Source organism: Hipposideros armiger, unplaced genomic scaffold, assembly GCF_001890085.2.
Source record: "Hipposideros armiger isolate ML-2016 unplaced genomic scaffold, ASM189008v1 scaffold_135, whole genome shotgun sequence".
In the NCBI taxonomy this organism is placed as follows: domain Eukaryota; kingdom Metazoa; phylum Chordata; class Mammalia; order Chiroptera; family Hipposideridae; genus Hipposideros; species Hipposideros armiger.
In genome coordinates, this window is record NW_017731485.1 from 2,819,621 (window position 1) to 2,839,400 (window position 19,780).

General features: G+C 38.0%; 1 protein-coding gene across 2 annotated transcripts in view; it reads right to left on the minus strand.

Moving 5' to 3' along the window:
* LOC109386572 (ATP-binding cassette sub-family A member 3-like) overlaps positions 1-19,780 on the minus strand; it is a 70,672-nt gene that overhangs the window by 22,138 nt on the left and 28,754 nt on the right. For both annotated transcript variants that reach the window (XM_019649886.1, XM_019649887.1), the window contains 5 exons: positions 16,895-17,049; positions 10,891-11,046; positions 10,317-10,527; positions 7,899-8,049; positions 3,802-3,900 (listed from right to left, as the gene is read on the minus strand). In XM_019649886.1, the coding sequence (XP_019505431.1) occupies positions 3,802-3,900; positions 7,899-8,049; positions 10,317-10,527; positions 10,891-11,046; positions 16,895-17,049 (772 nt within the window). The remainder of the gene's footprint in view (positions 1-3,801; positions 3,901-7,898; positions 8,050-10,316; positions 10,528-10,890; positions 11,047-16,894; positions 17,050-19,780) is intronic.

A 19,780-nucleotide genomic window follows, 5' to 3' on the forward strand; every position in this document is an offset into this window, starting at 1 on the left:
ATTGTTTTGAGACAGCATAACAGTTGCTCCCAATAAAGCAGTCAGAAGGCTAACGATGATTCACAGCAAAGTTTCAACAGTTCTGAGAAATGTTTTACCATGAGATAAAAGCTGTACTGTATTGTATGTTTTATTGACTTGAACATCCAAGTAAAAGACTTACCTTTAATCAAAGATAATAACTCTCCCTTGAGGGTTAAAATGTTCTTTATTTTATGGAATGATGGGGACACTGGTAGGTTTTTTTTTTTTTGAACCCTTACATTTCCTACTACCGCCTATGTCTGAAGCTGAGTCTTTGGGTGTAGATACTTGACAAAACTAAAGAGATGTACCCAAGTAATGATAACCTATGGAGAAAACTGCTACGTAGAATAATAGAAAAAATAGATATCAGAGTATATTGAGAAACAGGAAAGATTAATTACATCAGTTGAAGTGGTAAAACACTTGGTAGGAAATACATGATTTGAAAGGTGTAGTTTTTCTAAGCCACAGAACTATCAAAACCTTTTTAATACCTTCCTGTTCGCTTCTCTATGGAAAATAACATCAATACATTCTGAGCTGTGACATTCACAAGTAATGAGCACATCGGTGACTTCTGCACCCTTTAAAAACCACATATCAAATACATATTAAAAAGCCTGCTTTAAAATATCCCTGTAGCATCTTTGCTTGATTGATACTAAAAGGTTTGAGGACTATTAGGCCTTTAAAATATAATCATTGAATATTTTTCTTTGTCAATTTCCTCAACTTTTTATTGTTCATATTTTAATCACTGATAATGCATTTCTATTAGGAAATCATCAGAAAATATAAATTAGCAAAAGGAAAAAAAATGCCTATTATCTAGAGATAACTCTGATGAGATATTTTCCACAAACAACACATCCTCTTTTAAAAGTGGTATCCAAATTGTGTTTAGTCCATTTACATGCAAAGTAATTACTGATATATTTGGGTTTATATCTAACATCTTTGTAACTTGTTTTCTATTTATCTTCTATTTCCCAGCTTTATTGAAGTATTATTGACAAAATTATATATATTTATGGTATACAACATGATATACATATATTTAAATTGGGGAACAGTGTGTTTTTCCAGGACCCATCAACTCTAAGCCAAGTAGTTGTTCCAATCTAGTTGTGGAAGGTGCAGCTCAGTGGCCCATGTGGGGATGGAACCAGCAACCTTGGTGCTATGAGCACTGTGCTCTAACCACCTGAGCTAACCAGCCACTCCAGAACGTGATATTTTGATATACACATATGTACACATTGTGAAATGATTACCACAATCAAGCTAATTAACACATCCATCACCTCACGTAGTTACCTTTGTATTTTTGGTGATAAAAACACGTGCGATCTACTTTCTTAGCAAATTTCAAATTTACAATACATTATTATTAGCTATAGTTACCACACTGTATCTGTGGACACCTGTATGTCTCCTGAAGTTATTCATCTTATATCTGAACGTTTCTACCTTTTGACATTTCCGATTTCCCCCACCACCTAGCCCCTGGTAACCACCATTCTACTCTCTGAGTTCAACTTATTTAGATTCTGCATATAAGTGAGATTATGAAATGTTTGTCTTCTGTATCTAGCATATTTATTTCACTTAGTATAATGTCCTCCAGGTTCACCCATGTTGTCACGAATGGCAGAATTTGTGCACAAAAGCTTCATGACATTGGATTTGGCAATGGTTTCTTGGATATGATACCAAAGGCACAAGCAAAAAAAGAAAAAATAGACAAATTGGACTTCATGAAAATGAAAAACTTTTGTGCATCAAGACAATATCAACAGAGTAAAAATGCAACCCACAGACAGGGAGAACGTGTTTGCCAATCATATAGCTGGTAAGGGATTACTATCAAGAATATATAGAGAAATTCTAAAACCAAACAACCTGTTTCAAAATTGGGCAAAGGGTTTGAACAGACATTTCTCCAAAGACGACATACAAATGGCCAATGGGCACATGAAAAGATGCTCACCATCACTAATCACAAGGGAAATGTAAATCAAAACCACAGTGAGACATCACCACACCCATTAGGATGGCTACTATCAAAAAAAAAAAAAAAAGAAAGAAAAAACAACAAGTGGTGAGAATGTGGAGAAATTGGAAACTTCGTGCACTGTTGGTGGAAATGTAAAATGGTACAGCCACTGTGGAAATCAGTATGACATTCCTCAAGTATTAAAAATAAAATTACCGTATGATTCAGCAATTCCAATTCTGGGTATATTCCAAAAAGTATTGAAGGCAGGGTCTCAGAGAGGGATTTGTACACCCATGTTCTTAGCAGTGTTATTCTCAGTAGCTAACATGTGAAAGCAACCCAAGCATCCATCAACTGATGAATGAATGAGAAAAATGTATACATATAATGGGATATTATTCAATGTTGAAAAGGAAGGAAATTCTGCAGTATGCTACGACATGGATGAACCTTGAGGACACTAAGTGAAACAAGCCAGTGACAAAAAGACAAATAATGTATGACTTCACTTATATAAGACACTTACAGTAGCAAAAATCATGAAGACAAAAAGTGCAATAGTGGTTGCCAGGATTAGGGGTAGGGGAAAATGGAAAGTTGTTTAATAAAAGATATACATTTTTGGTTTTACAAGATGAAAATAGTTATGGGGATGGATATTGGTGATGGTTACACAACACTGTGTACGTATTTACCACCACCGAACTGTATACTTAAATATGTTCAGGATGGTTAAGTTTTATGTTATATGTATTTTAATGAAATTAAAAAAAGGGGAAAAAAAAGGTAAGAAAGGCAAACATTGACAATAACCCCTAGGAGAGACAACCTAGGTGTTACAGTCCAAAGTTTTAACCTGTAATTCCCAGTGGCAAGTAGAGCATCTGTTGTGGAGACAATGGCTTTAAATCACATTAATTCATTCACTTTTCATCTAAGAACATTTCTGAGTATCTCTTATGTGACAGACATTGTTTGAGGCCCCAAGTAGTCAGTGAGCAAAACGGACGCGGTCCCTGCCATTATGGAGCTTGTTCTAACTGTGATCACAAAGTAACTTGCTCATTATGATTTCGCTCCCTGTGTAGTTTGCCCAGACAGACAGGAGAACGTTCGATTGAATAGCCAAGAGGCCACTTCTTATTATAAATTATTCTTATTATAATTTACTTACCATAAATTACTGATGCAGCTTATTCATTTATATACATCCATTATTTTTTAACTTAATCCATGTGAATAAATTATCCCAAGTCAACTTTGATATACTGATAATATTAATTTAAACCCCTGAGTCTGAGGGAATGAAGTCTAGACATCACTCTGTCATAACCTTGCCAGAAGAAAAGGACATTCTGGGACAGCCTGAACTCCCTGGGCATTTTCTTTTCTTTTTTTTCACAGTGCAAGACACAAATTCAATAAATCATGTACAAATTAAATAATTATAAAAACATGGTTAGATCAAAAATTTAAAGTCATTTCTAGTACAGACTCCAAGTCAGAACTAGAACTTTTCCTATGATGATACCAATATTAATTTTTTTTTCCAACTCTTAAATCACAAAAAGACATACGCATCTAGGCCCAAGCTCAAAATCTTTACACGTTCTCAGCAGACTATGTGGAAAAGAGTAGCATAAAATATTAACATATTTGAAGAAAATCTTTAACTGACTTTATTCCTATGCAAATAGGGCGGGGTTTGCTCTCTAGATGATGTAGAACCTTAGTGGTGGAAGTTGTTTTTTTTTTTTAAGGTCATTATTACTCACTTAAGGAAGACTTCTTCCATGGTTGTGATGGAGGCATCAAAGCTGGAAATGCCCAGCTCTTTTTGTTCTATCTCCAGATCATTAAGCAGAGCTGTAAACCTGGAAAGAGAAAGAAAAAAAGACAGTACTAGCACTAGCTTAGATACGTTTTCTTTTCTCTTTTTAGTTCATTTTATTTTCCAGTAAGTAGAATTTTTAAAGAATACGAGCACTTACGTTTTTTTCTCCGTTCAATACTTAATTATATCCCCAATTGTATATCCCTATTGTTTTGTAAAATTTTTATTCTGGTAGAATACGTAAAACATTCAATTTTCCATTTCATCGTTTTAACTGTACAGTTGAAGCAGCATTAGCACATTCACTGTGTTGTGCAACCATCACCACCATCCATTTCTAGAACTTTCTATCGTAAACTGAAACTATGTACTCATTAAAAAATAACTCCCTATTCCTCCCTTCCCTCAACTTCACTTTTACTGTCTGTCTCTATGAATAAGCCTATTCTATGTGCCTCATAGAAGCTGGAATCCTACAGTATCTTTCCTTTTGTGTCTGGCTTACTTCTCATCACAGAAGTCTTTCAAGGTTCACCCATGTTGTAGCATGCATCAGAATTTCATTCCTTTTTAAGGCTAATAATCACTAATATGTGAATATACGAGTTGCTTATCCATTCATTCAATGGACATGTGTGCTGTTTCTACCTTTTGGATTTTGTGAAAAATGCTGCTATGAACACTGGTGTACAAACATCTGTTCAAGTTTCTGCCTTCAATCCCTTTGGGTTGGTTTTTTTGTTAGATGAATTTTCAATATGGTTTTGTTCCATAATAATGTCTGGTTATCCATGGGAAAAATGCTTTGTCGCTCGTTCTTTCACTGCAACGCTTATTGTGAAGCAAATGGAAATAAAGGATGTTTACCTTAGCAAATTTCTCCCCACTGTAACTTGATCTTTAATATAAACGTTTATTCTTCTCAAGAAATTATCAAATTATTTTCTCTAAGTGTTAAAGACTATAGCTAGTGGATAAAAGTTAATTTATTCACATGTTGCTCCTACAGCAAATGCAAAAGAGTTCTCAAAGTACAGGAGGTACAAATCACTAAATGACAGAAAACGGCATCAGTGAAGCCGAAGCCGGCATGAACAGAGATTTAATTAAATAAGTGAATTGTATGGAAGTTTTGCTAATTGTGGTGCAGTTACATCAGGGATTCTAAAGAATAGTTTTACCAGGAAGAATTAACATTGTTGTAGGTTGGAAAGATCTCCAGAAACCAATTTTGGTACCAGAGTAATACTGGCCTTATAAAACAAGTTTGGAAATGTTCCCTTTTCTCACATTTTCTAGAATAGTACAGAATTGCTATTTTTTCTTCTTTAAATATTTAGAATTCATCCATAAGTCTATCTGGTCCTGGAATTTTTCTCTGTGGGAATGTTTTAAAGTAAACATTCAACTTTTTTAATAAATAAAAGAGGTTTTTTTTTTTGTTTTTTTTTTGTTTTAGCTGAGCTATCCTTCCACCCATTGGCAGCACGGTGGCAGCTCAGCTCGGCTGGGAATCTAACTGCTGTTGCTCAGGCTTTGCACTCCTGAGTGAGCTCTTAACCAACTGAGCTACTTGGCCGGCCCCTAAATATTTCTTCTTAAGTCAATTTTGGTAATTTGTGTCTTTCAAGGATTTTTTTTCTATTTCATCTAAGGTATCAAATTTATAGGCATAATTGTTTATAATATTCGATCAGTTTTTTAAATATGTTATCTGTAGAGTATGTGATGATATCATCACTCATTCCAAATATACATAATTTGTGTCTTTTCTCTTTTTCTTTCTGATCAGTATGACTGAAGTTTTACTGAATGAACTGGTCTTCTCAAGAACCAGCTTATACGTTTGTTTAAAAATCTTGTTACTTTTGTTAACCACAATCAATAGATTAGAATATAGGCATTGGGGTTATAAGTATTGTTTCTAAGTCTCTTCCTCATTGTTTTTTTTTTATGTAGATACACATGTGTAAAGCATGTAGAGCTGAGCCCAGCACAAAGCAAATTAACACTTAATTAAGCCATCAGAATCTTGGAAATAACCAAGGACTCGTCACTTTTTTATTTTCCTACTATCGTGAACTATTCTATGGATAAATGTGCTATGGACATTTTGTTCTGGTTGTTTTTTTCCCTTTCAATAGTTGGTTTAAAATTATCCTGTTAAAGAAAACTTTATTCTGAACATTTCCCCCCAACTTCATGATTTGCATCCTATGCTATATTAGATCCACTGTCCATGGTCCAGAAATCCACATCTAATGTGTTGATGTTATGTGTGACTAGTTATTCATTCTGCAGAAATTCTCCCTTTCTGTCTTCCATGTCCAAAATATTTAGCGGGAATACAGGATGAAAGTAGCACTTGTTTCTAAATCCTTACATTTCCTACCTTATACTTAATATTAACCATATATTGATGTTTCCTGGTTTCTTTCTTTCTTTTTTTTTTTTTTAAAGATTTTTATTGGGGAATTGGGGGGATGGGAACAGTGCTGGGGAATTGGGGGAAGGGGGACAAGTTGCTGTCATTTTTGTTCTTCAATCTAGTTGTGGAGGATGTTGCTTCACTGGCCCAAGTTGGCACCATCATTGCGCTCCTCCCGAGCGAGGCAGATCAGTCACCGGCTTCTGGACGGCCGCTCACTGCGGCTGCTGGCCGCTCATGTTGGCTGCTGGCCGCTCATGTTGGCTGCTGGCAACACACGGTAGCCCATGGCAACCCACTGCCACAGGGGCTGCAGCCTACGCCATCGCCGGCGACTCATGGCAACCCAGCTCCAGGTTGAGCTGTTGTTCAGCATCTTAGCTGTGGAGGGCAGTGTCACTGGCCCTCATATGTGGGATCCGAACCGGGGCCCTCTGGCATCCCAAGCGAGTTCTTAACCATCGCGCCACTCAGCCGGCCCTCCTGGTTTCTTCTGATCTTGTCATTTGTATACATATGATACTGGATGGCAGATGTGCTTGTCAGTTTAAGCAGCGTCTCTAACACTTTTCTTCTGGAGACACCCCACTTCCAGATTTATAGTTGCCAGACTGCGCTAAGAGTACCCAACAGAACAGGTCTTCTAACTCTGCTGAATGAATGTTCACATGATGAATGTCCAGGTGTAGTTTTCCACTTCCCTTCCTGTCCCTCATGACTAGGGCTGAGGTTCACCGGAGCTGTCTCAAGACCATTCCATGTTCCTGCTTCTCAAGGAAGGTTCAGATTTACGCTCTGAATAAACACAGCTCCCATGGAGCATTTCCTCTTCTTTTTATTCCTCTCCTCGGATACAAGTGTTTATGTTCATCTCTCTTCATTTATTAGAATTTTGCGTGCTTGACTCCTGGTGCTATTTCCTTCATTCTACCCAGGGGCTGTATATCAGATGGAAGCAGAGCAATGTCCTGATGTCCTTCATCCCTCCTTGTGTACGGCAGCCACCGTGCATTCACAGGACATCTCCATAGTAATAACTTCAGACGAGATGATGAAAATGACACACTCCCTCAAGGTCAATGATGATCAGTACTCTTAGCTGGGGTGGTAATTCCAGATAATTATCATCCTGTATTACCCTCTATAATTAATTTGGCTAATCACTGAGATAAAACTCGTGTTTTACCTGAGTCTTGTCACCTTGCTCCAAGAGTTGCCATTTAAGCTCCTTTCTTCTTTCATCTTAATATTTCCCTAGATCTTACTCACCATACATAAAATTTGTACACTATGAACATCTTGCTATTAGTTATCCCTTATTAACACCAGGAAGCTGGAGACAATAGGTTGCAAATCTCCCTCAAAAAAAAAAATTCCACAAAGAAAAATATCAACTAAGTCTTGAATGAACTTGAATTGATAAAGCAATCCCCTATTCAGTGAGAGAAATCTTCAGCTGTGAACTTCTCCACTCTAGCTGGCAAATGACAGTTCTAACTGGAGACCCGGCTTGCTGCCAAAATACTACTCACTAAGTTTCCTAAACCTGGAAAATGAAAAATGATTTCTGGTCACCCACGCCATCCATCAAGAGCTCTAAGACTCTATACCTGTGTGCATACTCTTTGGGTAGGATAAATGATAATTCAGCTCTAGTATACTTTTCCAAAATGGCATCGGGAACATGAAACTGAATCATTGCCACGATCTTTCCCACATCCCGCTGTGGTTCTGTCTCCAGGACTATGTGATACGCGGCACCTGAGAGAAATCATTTAGAAGACCAAATGAAGCAGTTTTGTACTCTTTCATCTTGGAAGACCAAATCTGGCTCTCCACGGTTCAGGTTACCTAGGTCCACAAAGAAGGAGACATGGCATGTCACAAGACATTTTGTCATGACTTTAGGGAGGCTCATACCTAAATTTTCCAAATGTTGCTCCAGGAACTAAGATATTGTATAAATAGCAACTTCCTCTGTGATTTCAATATTTTTCTTAGTAAACAATAACAACTTACTGTATACAACCAGATACAACAGATGAATGCAGAAAGACCCCTGTTTTCTGGCTACTTAGACATTTTGAATCTGCAATCAATTTTAATATTCATTTATTATCATTGATTGTCCACTATATATCAGGCATTATTCTAGACCCTGGGGAAACAGCAATAAACAAAGCATATAAAAAAACTCCTGCCCTCATAAGAGCTATTTTATAGACAAAGGGGACAGATAATAATAAAGAGTAAGTTAAAATATCTAGTGTTAGAAAAAAATAAAGCAGAGAAGGGAGATATGAAATGTTGAAGGAAGGTTGTTGAATTTAAGAAAGCCTAACTCAGAATGTGATTTTTGATAGAGACTTGAATGAAATCAGATAACTATTGTACTTAATTAGTGCTTTGCCTATACAGAGAAATTATTTTCTGGAATGAAAGGAAAAAAATCATTGTTTTTAAGTATATGCATTTCAAATGGTCGTTGCAGCTGCATTTATGTTTCCTAAGATTTTAAAAAAGTAAATAATCGGTCTTAAGCACAGATCTCTTAGCTGAGAAGTTAGTTTATTTACCTGGCTTATAGTAGAGAAGAAATGATTATTCCATTTTATAAATGAGGCAACAGACATCCAGAGAATGGAGAAACTTATCCATTATTTACTAGCTATGGGAACCAAAACTACTTTTGGTTTACTTAGAAATGATATGTAAATTGTTTTCCATTTCTCAGTAATCATAACAATAAGCTTCTCAATTATCTTGTCCTTTTAAGACTGAACAGAAAATGCCTCTTTTTGCAGAGAGGGGAGCTAGTGAGAGCTGGATGCTGATACCAACATGGAATTTTCTGTGCTACCAAAGAAGCAAACACAAACCTTAGGCTTTTGATTAAAACATAAAAAGTCCAGGTTATGCATATTTAAAGTTTGGCATCTATAAGAAGGGACCTGACTGTCCCAAAGTATTATAACTTTTAAAATATCTAGTTTCATATTATGTACTATTTTGCCAATAATAAGTAGTTAATGATATTAGAAATTATTATCAATGATTTATCAAAAGCATAGCTGTTTAAATCACGTGGCTCATAACCCAGGTGCATCCAATTCATATGGAATAAATCTAATTTCGGATGTATAACCCCTTACAAGTTAATTGTACAAACTCAAACCTGTAAGGTGATCATAAACTTTGAACAACTAAATGGCATAGGACTTTAGGTGCCTTTTTGATATATCTGGGCCCCAGTTCTATACTCTATAAAATGGAGCTGTTGTTATTAATATTAAATAGAATGTATAAAGTGGATACCACCATAACCAGTATAGAGGAAATAATTAATGAGTTGAATAAACTCAATTAATGAACAAATGAATGAAGAAGCAATTCATCCTTAACTATCTCCATTTACATTTACACCCTCCAATTCTGGATTCCAGTTACTATAATTTTAGCCTTCAACAATTCACTGTTGGATGTATTAGTTTTATCTCCTAAAAAAGCCATACAGTCATCAAAGTCAAGGCCCGTTTTATTCCTTGTGTGATTCGCTCCTTCTGCATTACATCCTCACTGTGCACTGCTATATGTTGGTTCTTGCATCACACTAGGGATTTGATACTAGGGTCAGAAACTAGGATCAGAGGTGACTGATTTTTCTGCTTCCTCTCAGCATCAACCAGTCAATTACTCAATAAAATAAATCTCTTTGGAGGCACAAGTGCATTTCAGAGACAAAGAAAACTGTCAGTAGGTGAGTAACAGGAGAAATAAGCATGGTCTTTGTAGGCTGATACAAGTATTTCCTGAGTCTGAAGATATGACGTGGAGAACAACTGATAAGTATAGATACAGAATATCCAGATTGCAAAGGGTCTTAAAACCAATCAGAATAGTTGAGACCTAATTAATAGGACAGAGGGAGTCGCTGAAGCTTTGGGTAATAGACAAAATATAACTTGAATCATGTTAGAGTCATATTATTACGGCATCAATATTGACAGAATGATCAAAGGGAGAGAGACCGTATATGTGTTTCAGGAAGACGGAAGAACCACAGCACTGCAGGGATCCCTTCACCATGATGGCTATGCGGTCACCCAGGATGTCAGCTTCATCCATGTAGTGGGTGGTCAGTAAGATGGTGCGATCCTGTTTGTACTGCTGAAGGAGACCCCAGGTGGCTCTCCTCGAGAGGGGGTCCATGCCAGCTGTTGGCTCGTCAAGTATCATCACCTAAAGGCCAGAGGAACAATTCCATGATCACTGATAATTGATGCCATGCTACTTGTGGGATAATTTACTATTTGAGGGGAACACATTTAAGCTAAGACACAAAATCTAGACTAAAAATAAATTCTAGGAAAAAAACAATCTCAAACCATATAACAGCTGATCCAATAATGCAGATTCCCTCTGATTACCATTGGTGGCATCCTTTAAGATTCACATCCACTCTCAGGCTTTTGTCAGTTGGGTTTCTGAACCAGCTGGCAGGAACCCATTTTTAGTGTATGTGCATGATCCTCCCCCCTTTCCTCCATCCTGTTTGTTCTTCTCTACCCCCCACCCCCACCGCTCACTCTCATTCTTTAATACCTCAGCGCCTCCTATAAATGCTATCATGATTGAGAGTTTGCGCTTCAATCCTGCACTCAGTAACTTTGAAAACGTATCACGCTTTTCTCGTAGGTTAAAAATAGACAGCATACGGTCAATTTCCACATGGTAAATCTCTTGACGTTTCCTTTTTACCTAGAAAGAGGAGCCAGAATTTACACAATACATCCAACTTTATTCTCAGGAAGTTTTTACATCATTACTTCTTATACATCTATATAGAGAAATGAAGTTTCTTGCGACTACATCCTCAAAACATTTTCCATCAGCTCTTTTCTTACATCAGCTACATAGTCTTTTCTCATTGCTTCCTTTTATGTCTAAAGGAGAGTGCCTAAAAAACAAATTTTTAGAGTTTATAAAGACACCTGAAACTCATGCACAAAGGGAGAAAACAAGCATATCTCTGCTTTCCAGGTATGGTGGAGTAAACACACACCCCTTTATCTCCCCCGGAATTCAATTATAAACCTGGAGAACTATAAAAAGCACACATCAGCAGTTGGATCAGGAAGAACACCAGAACTTGAAATGCCACTGAACCGGTGTTGAGTTTACCACATTTCCCCTAGCCTGAGCTCAACGCAATCCAAAGTCTGTAAGAGAGCATGGCAGTGGCCCATAGAATGAGGTTAAGGAGAAACCCTTTAGTTCTGGCTTGAGGAGTGGAAAAGGGAAAACTCCTAAAGCTCTGGGAGAGTGTGGGAGGGGCGATCCTATTTTTACCCCTGTTCTCTTGTGGCCGGCCCATGGGAAGTCTTGTGGGAGGTATGGTGGCCAGAGCAGAAAAGAATGGGAGTCATCCATGAGCCAGAACTCTGAGGGAGGGGAACGTTTTCATCTCAGTGGAGCCTTGGCTCCAAGAGGACAGGGCCAAACCCAGTTCCTTTTTACCTTTACTTTTTGTCTTCCTGCCACTTGGATGTGGCGTAATCATGAAAGTCAGTGATTTCTGGCTGGAGGACTGAGAAAGGAATCCTGGGGAACCAGAAGATACTGGTGAGATAAGAGGAGAGACCAGCAGGAAAGTGATACCATAAAGTTGTTTATGAACTCATGTGTTTACCCCATCATTTTCATACATGGATATAATCCTAATCAGAATACCAAAGCTTTAAAAATTATGCTAATGAATAAACCTCTACCCAAGTATGAGCAGACCAATGGGTAACACACACACAGGAGAAACTGATGAAATAGCACTGCGAAGACTTTGAAATTGACATGGGAACCACAGCCCACAGATAAGATATAAACAAGATGTAAAGTATCATGAGGTATTGTTGAAAACATCCGGGATAAAAACAAAAATCACTTGGATTTAAAAATAAAAAGTCACAAAGAGTGACAAAAATCTCATCTCACATAGGAAAAGATTATCAACAGGCATCAATGATAGGATAGCACAGATGTTGGAATTAACACAGAAAGTATTCCAAAATCATAGAAGATATAAATAAGAAACGAATGGAAATTTTAGAACTAAAAAGAAATCAATAACCAAAATAAAAAGCTCATTTGATGTACTCAACAGAATAGGAATGATGGAGGAAAAGGTTAGTAAATAATTTAAAGATAGATTGATAAAATTATCCAATCTGAACAGAAAGAAAATGATTAAAGAAAAATGAACAAAGTCGAAGGGACTTTTGGGACAACAACAAAATGTCTAACATTCATGTCATTACAGTTCCAAAAGGAGAGAAGAAAGAGTATGTGGCTGAAATACTATTTGAAGAAATAATGACTGAAAATGTCCCAGGTTTGGCAAAAGACACAAACCTACAAATTGAAGGAGCTGATTGAACTTGATGCAGATAAACTCAAAGAAATCCACACCAGATGATCATAACCAAATTCCTGAAATGTAAAGACAAAGAAAAAATGTTGAGAGAACACAGGGAAAAATGACTAATTAACTACATGGCTTCAGATGACTTTGGGTTTCTTATAAACCATGGTGTCCAGAAAGCTGTAGAAAAAACATTTTTAAGTGCTGAAGGAAAAACACCATTAACCCTGATTTCTATGTCAAGCAAAAATCTCACTGAGGAATGATGGTGAATTGAACATACTCTCAGGTGAAGGAAAACTAAGGGACTCTGTAGCCAAGAGTATTGATGTAAATGAACTGATATAGACTGTTTCTCAAACTTAAGAGAAATAATACAGGAAACATGAATGATAAAAGGATAACAGAAATGTAAATATAATAAGTATCATTTTCTTATGGTTCTTCAAACATGTTAGATAGTTTTAAGCAAAAAACATAATACTGTCTGATGATGTTTTCAATATATATAGGGTGTAATATATGACAACTATAGCATAAAGGGAGGATAGAGAACCTACAATTGGTAAGGTTTCTACTTTCCAAATAAAATTGAAAAAATTGATTCCAGGATGGCCGGGTGACTCAGTTGGTTAGACTGCGAGCTCTGAACAACAAGGTTGCTGGTTCAATTCCCACATGGGATGGTGGGCTGCACCACCCAAAACTAGATTGAACACAGCGACTGGACTTGGAGCTGAGCTGCGCCCTCCACAACTAGATTGAAAGAACAATGACTTGACTTGGAGCTGATGGGTCCTGGAAAAAAGACACCCAATAAAAAAATTAAAAAAAAAAAGATTCCAAATAACTTTGAAAAAACTAAATCTAGGACCGGCTGAGTGGCTCAGTTGGTTAAGAGCTTGCTCAAGAGTGTGAGCTCTGAGCAACAGGGTCGTCAGTTTGACTCCCGGCCTGAGCTGAGCTGCTGCTGAGCTGCCAACAGGTGGCAAGGTGGCTCAGCTAAAAACAAAAACAAAAAAAACTAAGTCTATATTTTGTAACCCCTAAAGCAACCAACAAAAATGTGCACAAGAGATGTAGCAAAAATTGCAAGGGACAAATTAAAATGTAATACTAAAAAAATGTTCAAATAACCCAAAAGAAGACTGGAAAGAGGAAACAGAAAATAACAACAACAGAAAAAACCCAGTGAGAACAAACAGAAAACAAATATTAAAATGATACATTTAAATCTAAATATAAATAATTACATTAAAAATAGTCTAAACACATCTATTAAAAGACAGAGTCTGCCAGACTGTGTAAAAAAATGATCCAACTATACGATGCCTACAAAAACTCATTTAAAATTTTATGATACAGGCAGGTTTAAAGTGAAGTGTTTGAAGAAGGTATGCCATGCAAATACAAATCCAAAGAAAGCTGGAATGGTTATATATCAGAGAAAGTTGACTTCAGAGCAAAGAGAATTACCAGAGACAAAAGAGGGACATTACATATTGATAGGAGAATCATTTCAAAAGAAGACATAACAATCTATGTGCATACACCTAACAATAGAACACAGAAAACAAAAATGAACAGAACTGGAAATAGAATAGAAAAATATAAGACTATAGGAAATTTTAATACTCCTCACTCAGTAAAAGAACTAGTAGACAGAAACCAGCAAATACACAGAATTAAACAACATCAAGTTACTGAATCTAACTGATGTTTACAGAAAATTCCAACGGAACAGCAGAAAACATCCTTCTCAAGTGCATATCAAATAGTCATCAAGATACACCATAATCCTGGGTGATTAAACCTTAGCAATTTTAAAACATTTGAAATCATACCAAGTATGATCTCTGACCAAAAAAGAATTAAACTAAAAATAACAGAAAAAAAAAGGACAACTTTCTATCATTTGGACATTTAAAAACGTACTTGTAAATGATCTGAGTCACAGAAGAAGTCTCAAACACTATAAAATATATTTTGAATTAAATAGAAATGAAAATATAACATATCAAAATTCGGGCTGGCTTAGAGGCACGTTGGTTAAGAGTTGGCTTAGGACGCCAGCTCTGAGCAGCAGGGCCCTGGTTCGGATCCAACATTAGGGCCAGTGACGCTGTGCCCTCTACAGCTAAGATGGTGAACAACAGCTCGACCTGGAGCTGGGCTGCTGTGAGGTGAGCCACCGTGGCGGCCGTCCAATGGCCGGCGAGCGACTGCCTCACCCGGGAAGAGCGCAATGATAATACCAACATGGGCCAGTGAAGCGATGTCCTCCACAACTAGACTGAAGAACAAAAGGACAGCAACTTGTCTGTTCCCCTTCCCCGATTTGCCAGCACTGTTCCCCTCCCCCATTCCCCAATAAAATCTTTAAAAAACAAACAAAATTTGTGGGGTACAGCTACAGGAGTGCTTAGAGAAAAAAATCATAGCAATAAATGCTTACATTAGAAAGTAGAAATGCTTCAAATAAATTATCTAAGCTCTGACCTTAAGAAAAAGAAAAAGAAAACCTTAAGTGAAGTAGATGGAAAAATATATATATAAGCATGAATAAATGAAATAAAAACCCAAAATGTAATAGAGAAAAATCAATGAAACTAAAAGCTGGTTCTTTGAAAACATCATGAAAATTGATAAACTTTAAGAAATAATGACAGAGACAAAGAGAAATACAACTTACCAATATCAGGAAGAAGCAAATATTATTATAGACTCTACAGACATTAAAAAGATAATAAGGAATACTACAAATGGCTGTATACATATAGCCATCAACTTAGACTTAATTGAACAATTCTTCAAAAATCACAAAGTACCTTAGCTCACCGAATCTAAATGAAATAACCCAAATATTCCTATAACTTTTAAATAAATTGAACTTGTTTTTTTCCACCTTTTCCAGAAATTTGAGTTTCTGGCCAAGTTGGTGGAGCAGGTAAACCTGTGCTTGCCTCCTCTCAGAACCACATCAAAATTACAAGGAAACTGCAGAACAACCATTACTGAGACTCACCTGAAGTCTAGCTGCAACGAAGCCCTACAACTAAGGACATACAGAAGGAGCCACCTCGAGACTGGTAGGAGGGGCAGAGACGCAGAACAGGTGGGTCCCACACCCACATGTGGCCGTTAAAAATCAGGGGGGATAGCTCAGCTGCAGAGGTCCCCCTGGAGGAGCGAGGGGTCACAGCCCCAAACCAGGCTCCTCAGCCCAGGGTTCCAGGGCAAGGAAGACAAGCTCCTACTACAACTGTAGGCTGTGAAAACCAGCAGAGATTGTGGCTGAGTGAGATAGAGGGCTGCTGGAGTCCAAGGCGTTCCTCCTAAAGGGCCTGTGCACAGACTTACTTGCTGGCAGTAAACAAGCAGCATCCGGTGTGCTTGTCCCTCTTGCTGAGCAGCCCCAAGGCCAGCACTAGCGACAGCCGGCCTCGGTTCACGGCTTGGCCTCTCCAGGCACATCCAAGCTCAGTGTGAGTAATGGCATTCTGTGGACCGCTTTGTGGCTCATATCAGGTCGCCTTGGGCAGGGCACAGGCTGCACCTGAACCTGGCCTGTTCCAGAGACCTGCTCAAGAGGCCCTGGGGCTGGCACACCTGGTGGCCGGTTTCAGACCCAGCCAGAGCACCACCTGGCTTCCTCCCCCAGATAACACACCCAAAGGACAGACTAGGCAGGCACCAGAACCCTGCCAAAGTGAGTCCTGCTTTGTAGGGTCAGCCTCTGTACAACACCTCCTCCACTGTAGTCGTGGCCAGTCCTCACAGCCAATCAGCCCGAGGGTCAATCCCTCCCACTGACGTGCAAACAGCAACCAACTACAATAGGAGGGCACACCCAACTTACAATGGGACACACCTGGAGCACCCAGCTCAGGTGATCAGGGAGACTGCATCACTGGGCCCCACAGGACACCTACTACACTACATAAGGCCAATCTACTAAGACCAGGAGACACAGCAACCCTAAAACAATAGTGATGAAAGATAGACAGTGTTTGCGGGGGCGGGTGGGGTGAGGGGAGAGGGATGGCTCCACACAGAGCATGAGCAAGTGTTTCAGGATGATGAAATTGCTCTGTATCTTGATTGCAGTCTTGGTTAAATGTGTTAAAATTCATAATCTGTATATTAAAAGAAGTTAAAAGTACTGTATTATTGAAAAACAGTCTGACTTACCATACAGTAGAAGTAAAGGTGTTCTGACACTGTCAAGTCATTGAACAACAAGTTCTGCTGAGGACAGAAGCCCATGCTCTTTCGAATATCAGCTTTACACTTTGAGATGGCATATCCATTGATATAGACCTCCCCTCTGGTAGGAGGGTAATAACCTACAGGTAAGCAGAAAACATGTCGGAAGCTGAGCTCTGCGGCGAGAACACAGGAAGACTGCTAATTAGTATATCAAAATTCAGTCTACTTGTAGATCACTCAAAAGAATGAGCACTCTCCCCCGCAGAAGAACAGTTCAGGAAAATACCAAATTACATCTGGGGGGTGGGATTAGCTATCTTTTAATTTTCCTTAAATTTATATATATATATATATTAATTTGCTGCAATGGGTATGGATTATATTGGTAATAAAAACATTCAATAATTTGCTATAGGGATGGCCGAGTGGCGCGGTGGTTAAGAGCTGGCTTAGGATGCCAGAAGGCCCCGGTTTGGATCCCACATATGAGGGCCAGTGACACTGCCCTTCACAGCTAAGATGCTGAACAACAGCTCACCCTGGAGCTGGGCTGCCGTGAGTCACCGGCGACGGTGTAGGCTGCAGCCCCTGTGGCAGTGAGTTGCCATGGGCTACAGTGTGTAGCCAGCAGCTGCAGTGAGCGGCCAGCAGCCACCGTGAGTGGCCGTCCAGAAGCCGGCAACTGATGTGCCTCACCCGGGAAGAGCGCAATGATGGTGCCAACTTGGGTGAGTAAAGCAACATCCTCCACAACTAGACTGAAGAACAAAAAGGACAGCCACTTGGTCTGTTCCCCTTCCCCCAATTCCCCAGCGCTGTTCCCATCCCCCAATTCCCCAATAAAAATCTTAAAAAAAAATAATTTGCTAAACTCCAATATATTTACATTGCAATCAGTTACTGTATTTGTGAGCCATACTAGGTCCTGTTAGATGCTAATAAAACATAAACTTTGTCCTTAAGAAATTTAAATATTAATAACAACCAGTCCAGATTTTGTGGGCAACTAATTGGTAATATGTAAAAAAGAAATAATAAATCCATTAAAACCCTATGACTCATTTATCCTATTTTTAAATATACCAGGGGAGCCAAAAAATGTATACACATGACTTGTATTCATCTTTTGTTATTGGCATATATTATTACAATTTTAGTACAGTTTTTTCCTTTCTTAAAATGTGTATATATTTTTTGGCGCCCTCTGTATTCTTCTTTAAATTGAGATACAGTTGACATATAACATTATATTAGTTTCAGGTATATAACATAATGATTAGATATTTGTAAATGTTGTGAAATGATCACCACAATAAGTATAGTTAACACTGATCACCATACATAGATTTTCTGGTGATGAGAACTTAAAAAATTCACTTTTACCAACTTTGAAATATACAATACAGTATTAACTATAGTTTCCATGCTGTACAGCACATCCCCATGACTATCTATAACTGGAAGTTTATGCCTTTTGACTCTCTACACCCATTTAACCCAGCCCACCCCACGACTCTGGCAACGACCAATCTCTTTTCTATCTATGAGTTCAATTTTTTAAAAAAGATTCTATATATATGTTAGATCATATGGTATATGTCTTTTTCTCTCTGACTTATTTCATTTAGCACAATCCCCTCAAGGTCCATCCATGCTGTTACAAATGGCAGGATTTCCTTCTTTTTTTATAGCTGAATAAGATATATATATAGTTCATATATATATATACCTCATATCTTCTTTGTCGATTCATCCATCGATGAGAACTTGTATTTCTAACCCATTCCAAAGTGATGCTGATGGTGATGCTGGTCAGAGGACCAGATTTTGAGAACTACTGACTTAGGGGAAAGGCTAAACTGCTGTTAAAAGAGGCTGCAAAGAGTAAAAAGACGACAGGAATCTTTCATGCACATGGTAATACCAAGGTGAACAATCCAGGTTGGCAGGACAATCAATGCCATATTTTCTTTATCCATCTATTCATCCATCAGAGGACACTTAGGTTGCTTCCAATTCTTGGCTATTGTGAATAATGCTACAATGAACATGGGGGTGCAGATATCTTTTCAAGTTAATGTTTTCATTTTCCTCAGATAAATACCGAGAAGTGAAATTGCTGGAGATCAGATGGTAGTTTTTTAATTTAGTATTTTTAATTTTTTCATGAACCTCCATAGTGGCCGCCCAATTTACATTCCCACCAACAGTGAAGGCGGGTTCTCTTTTCTCCACATCCTCTCCAATACTTCTCTCTTGTATTTTTTGATAGTATTTCTTGTATTTCTAACAGGTGCGATGGGGTCTCACACTGCAGTTTTGATTTGCATTTCCCTGATGATTAGTGATGTTTGAGCACCTTCTCATGTACCTGTTGGTCATCTGTACATCTTCTTTGGAGAAATGTCTATTCAAATCCTCTGCCCACTTTTTAATCAATTTTTGTTTTTGCTGTTGAGTTATATGAATTCTTTCTTAATATGTGTTGGAGATTAACACCTTGTCCGATATATGATTTGCAAATATTTTGTCCCATTCAGTATATTCCTTTTCATCTCGTGGATGGTTTCCTTTGCGGCACAGACACTTTTTAGTTTGATGTAGCCCTATTTGTTTATTTTTGCTTTTGTTGCCTTTGTTTTTGATGTCAAATCCAAAAATATCATAACCAAGACTGATGTTAAGGTGCTTACTGCTTATGTTTTCTTTGAGGAGTTTTATGGTTTTGGGTCTTATGTTCATGTCTTTGAACTATTTTGAGTTGAAAGACAGTGGTCCAGCTCATTCCTTTGCATGTGGCTGTTCCAATGGTGGAGCTTTGACCTGGGAAGTTTCCTCCTGATCATGCCATGGGGGTGGGACAGGGTG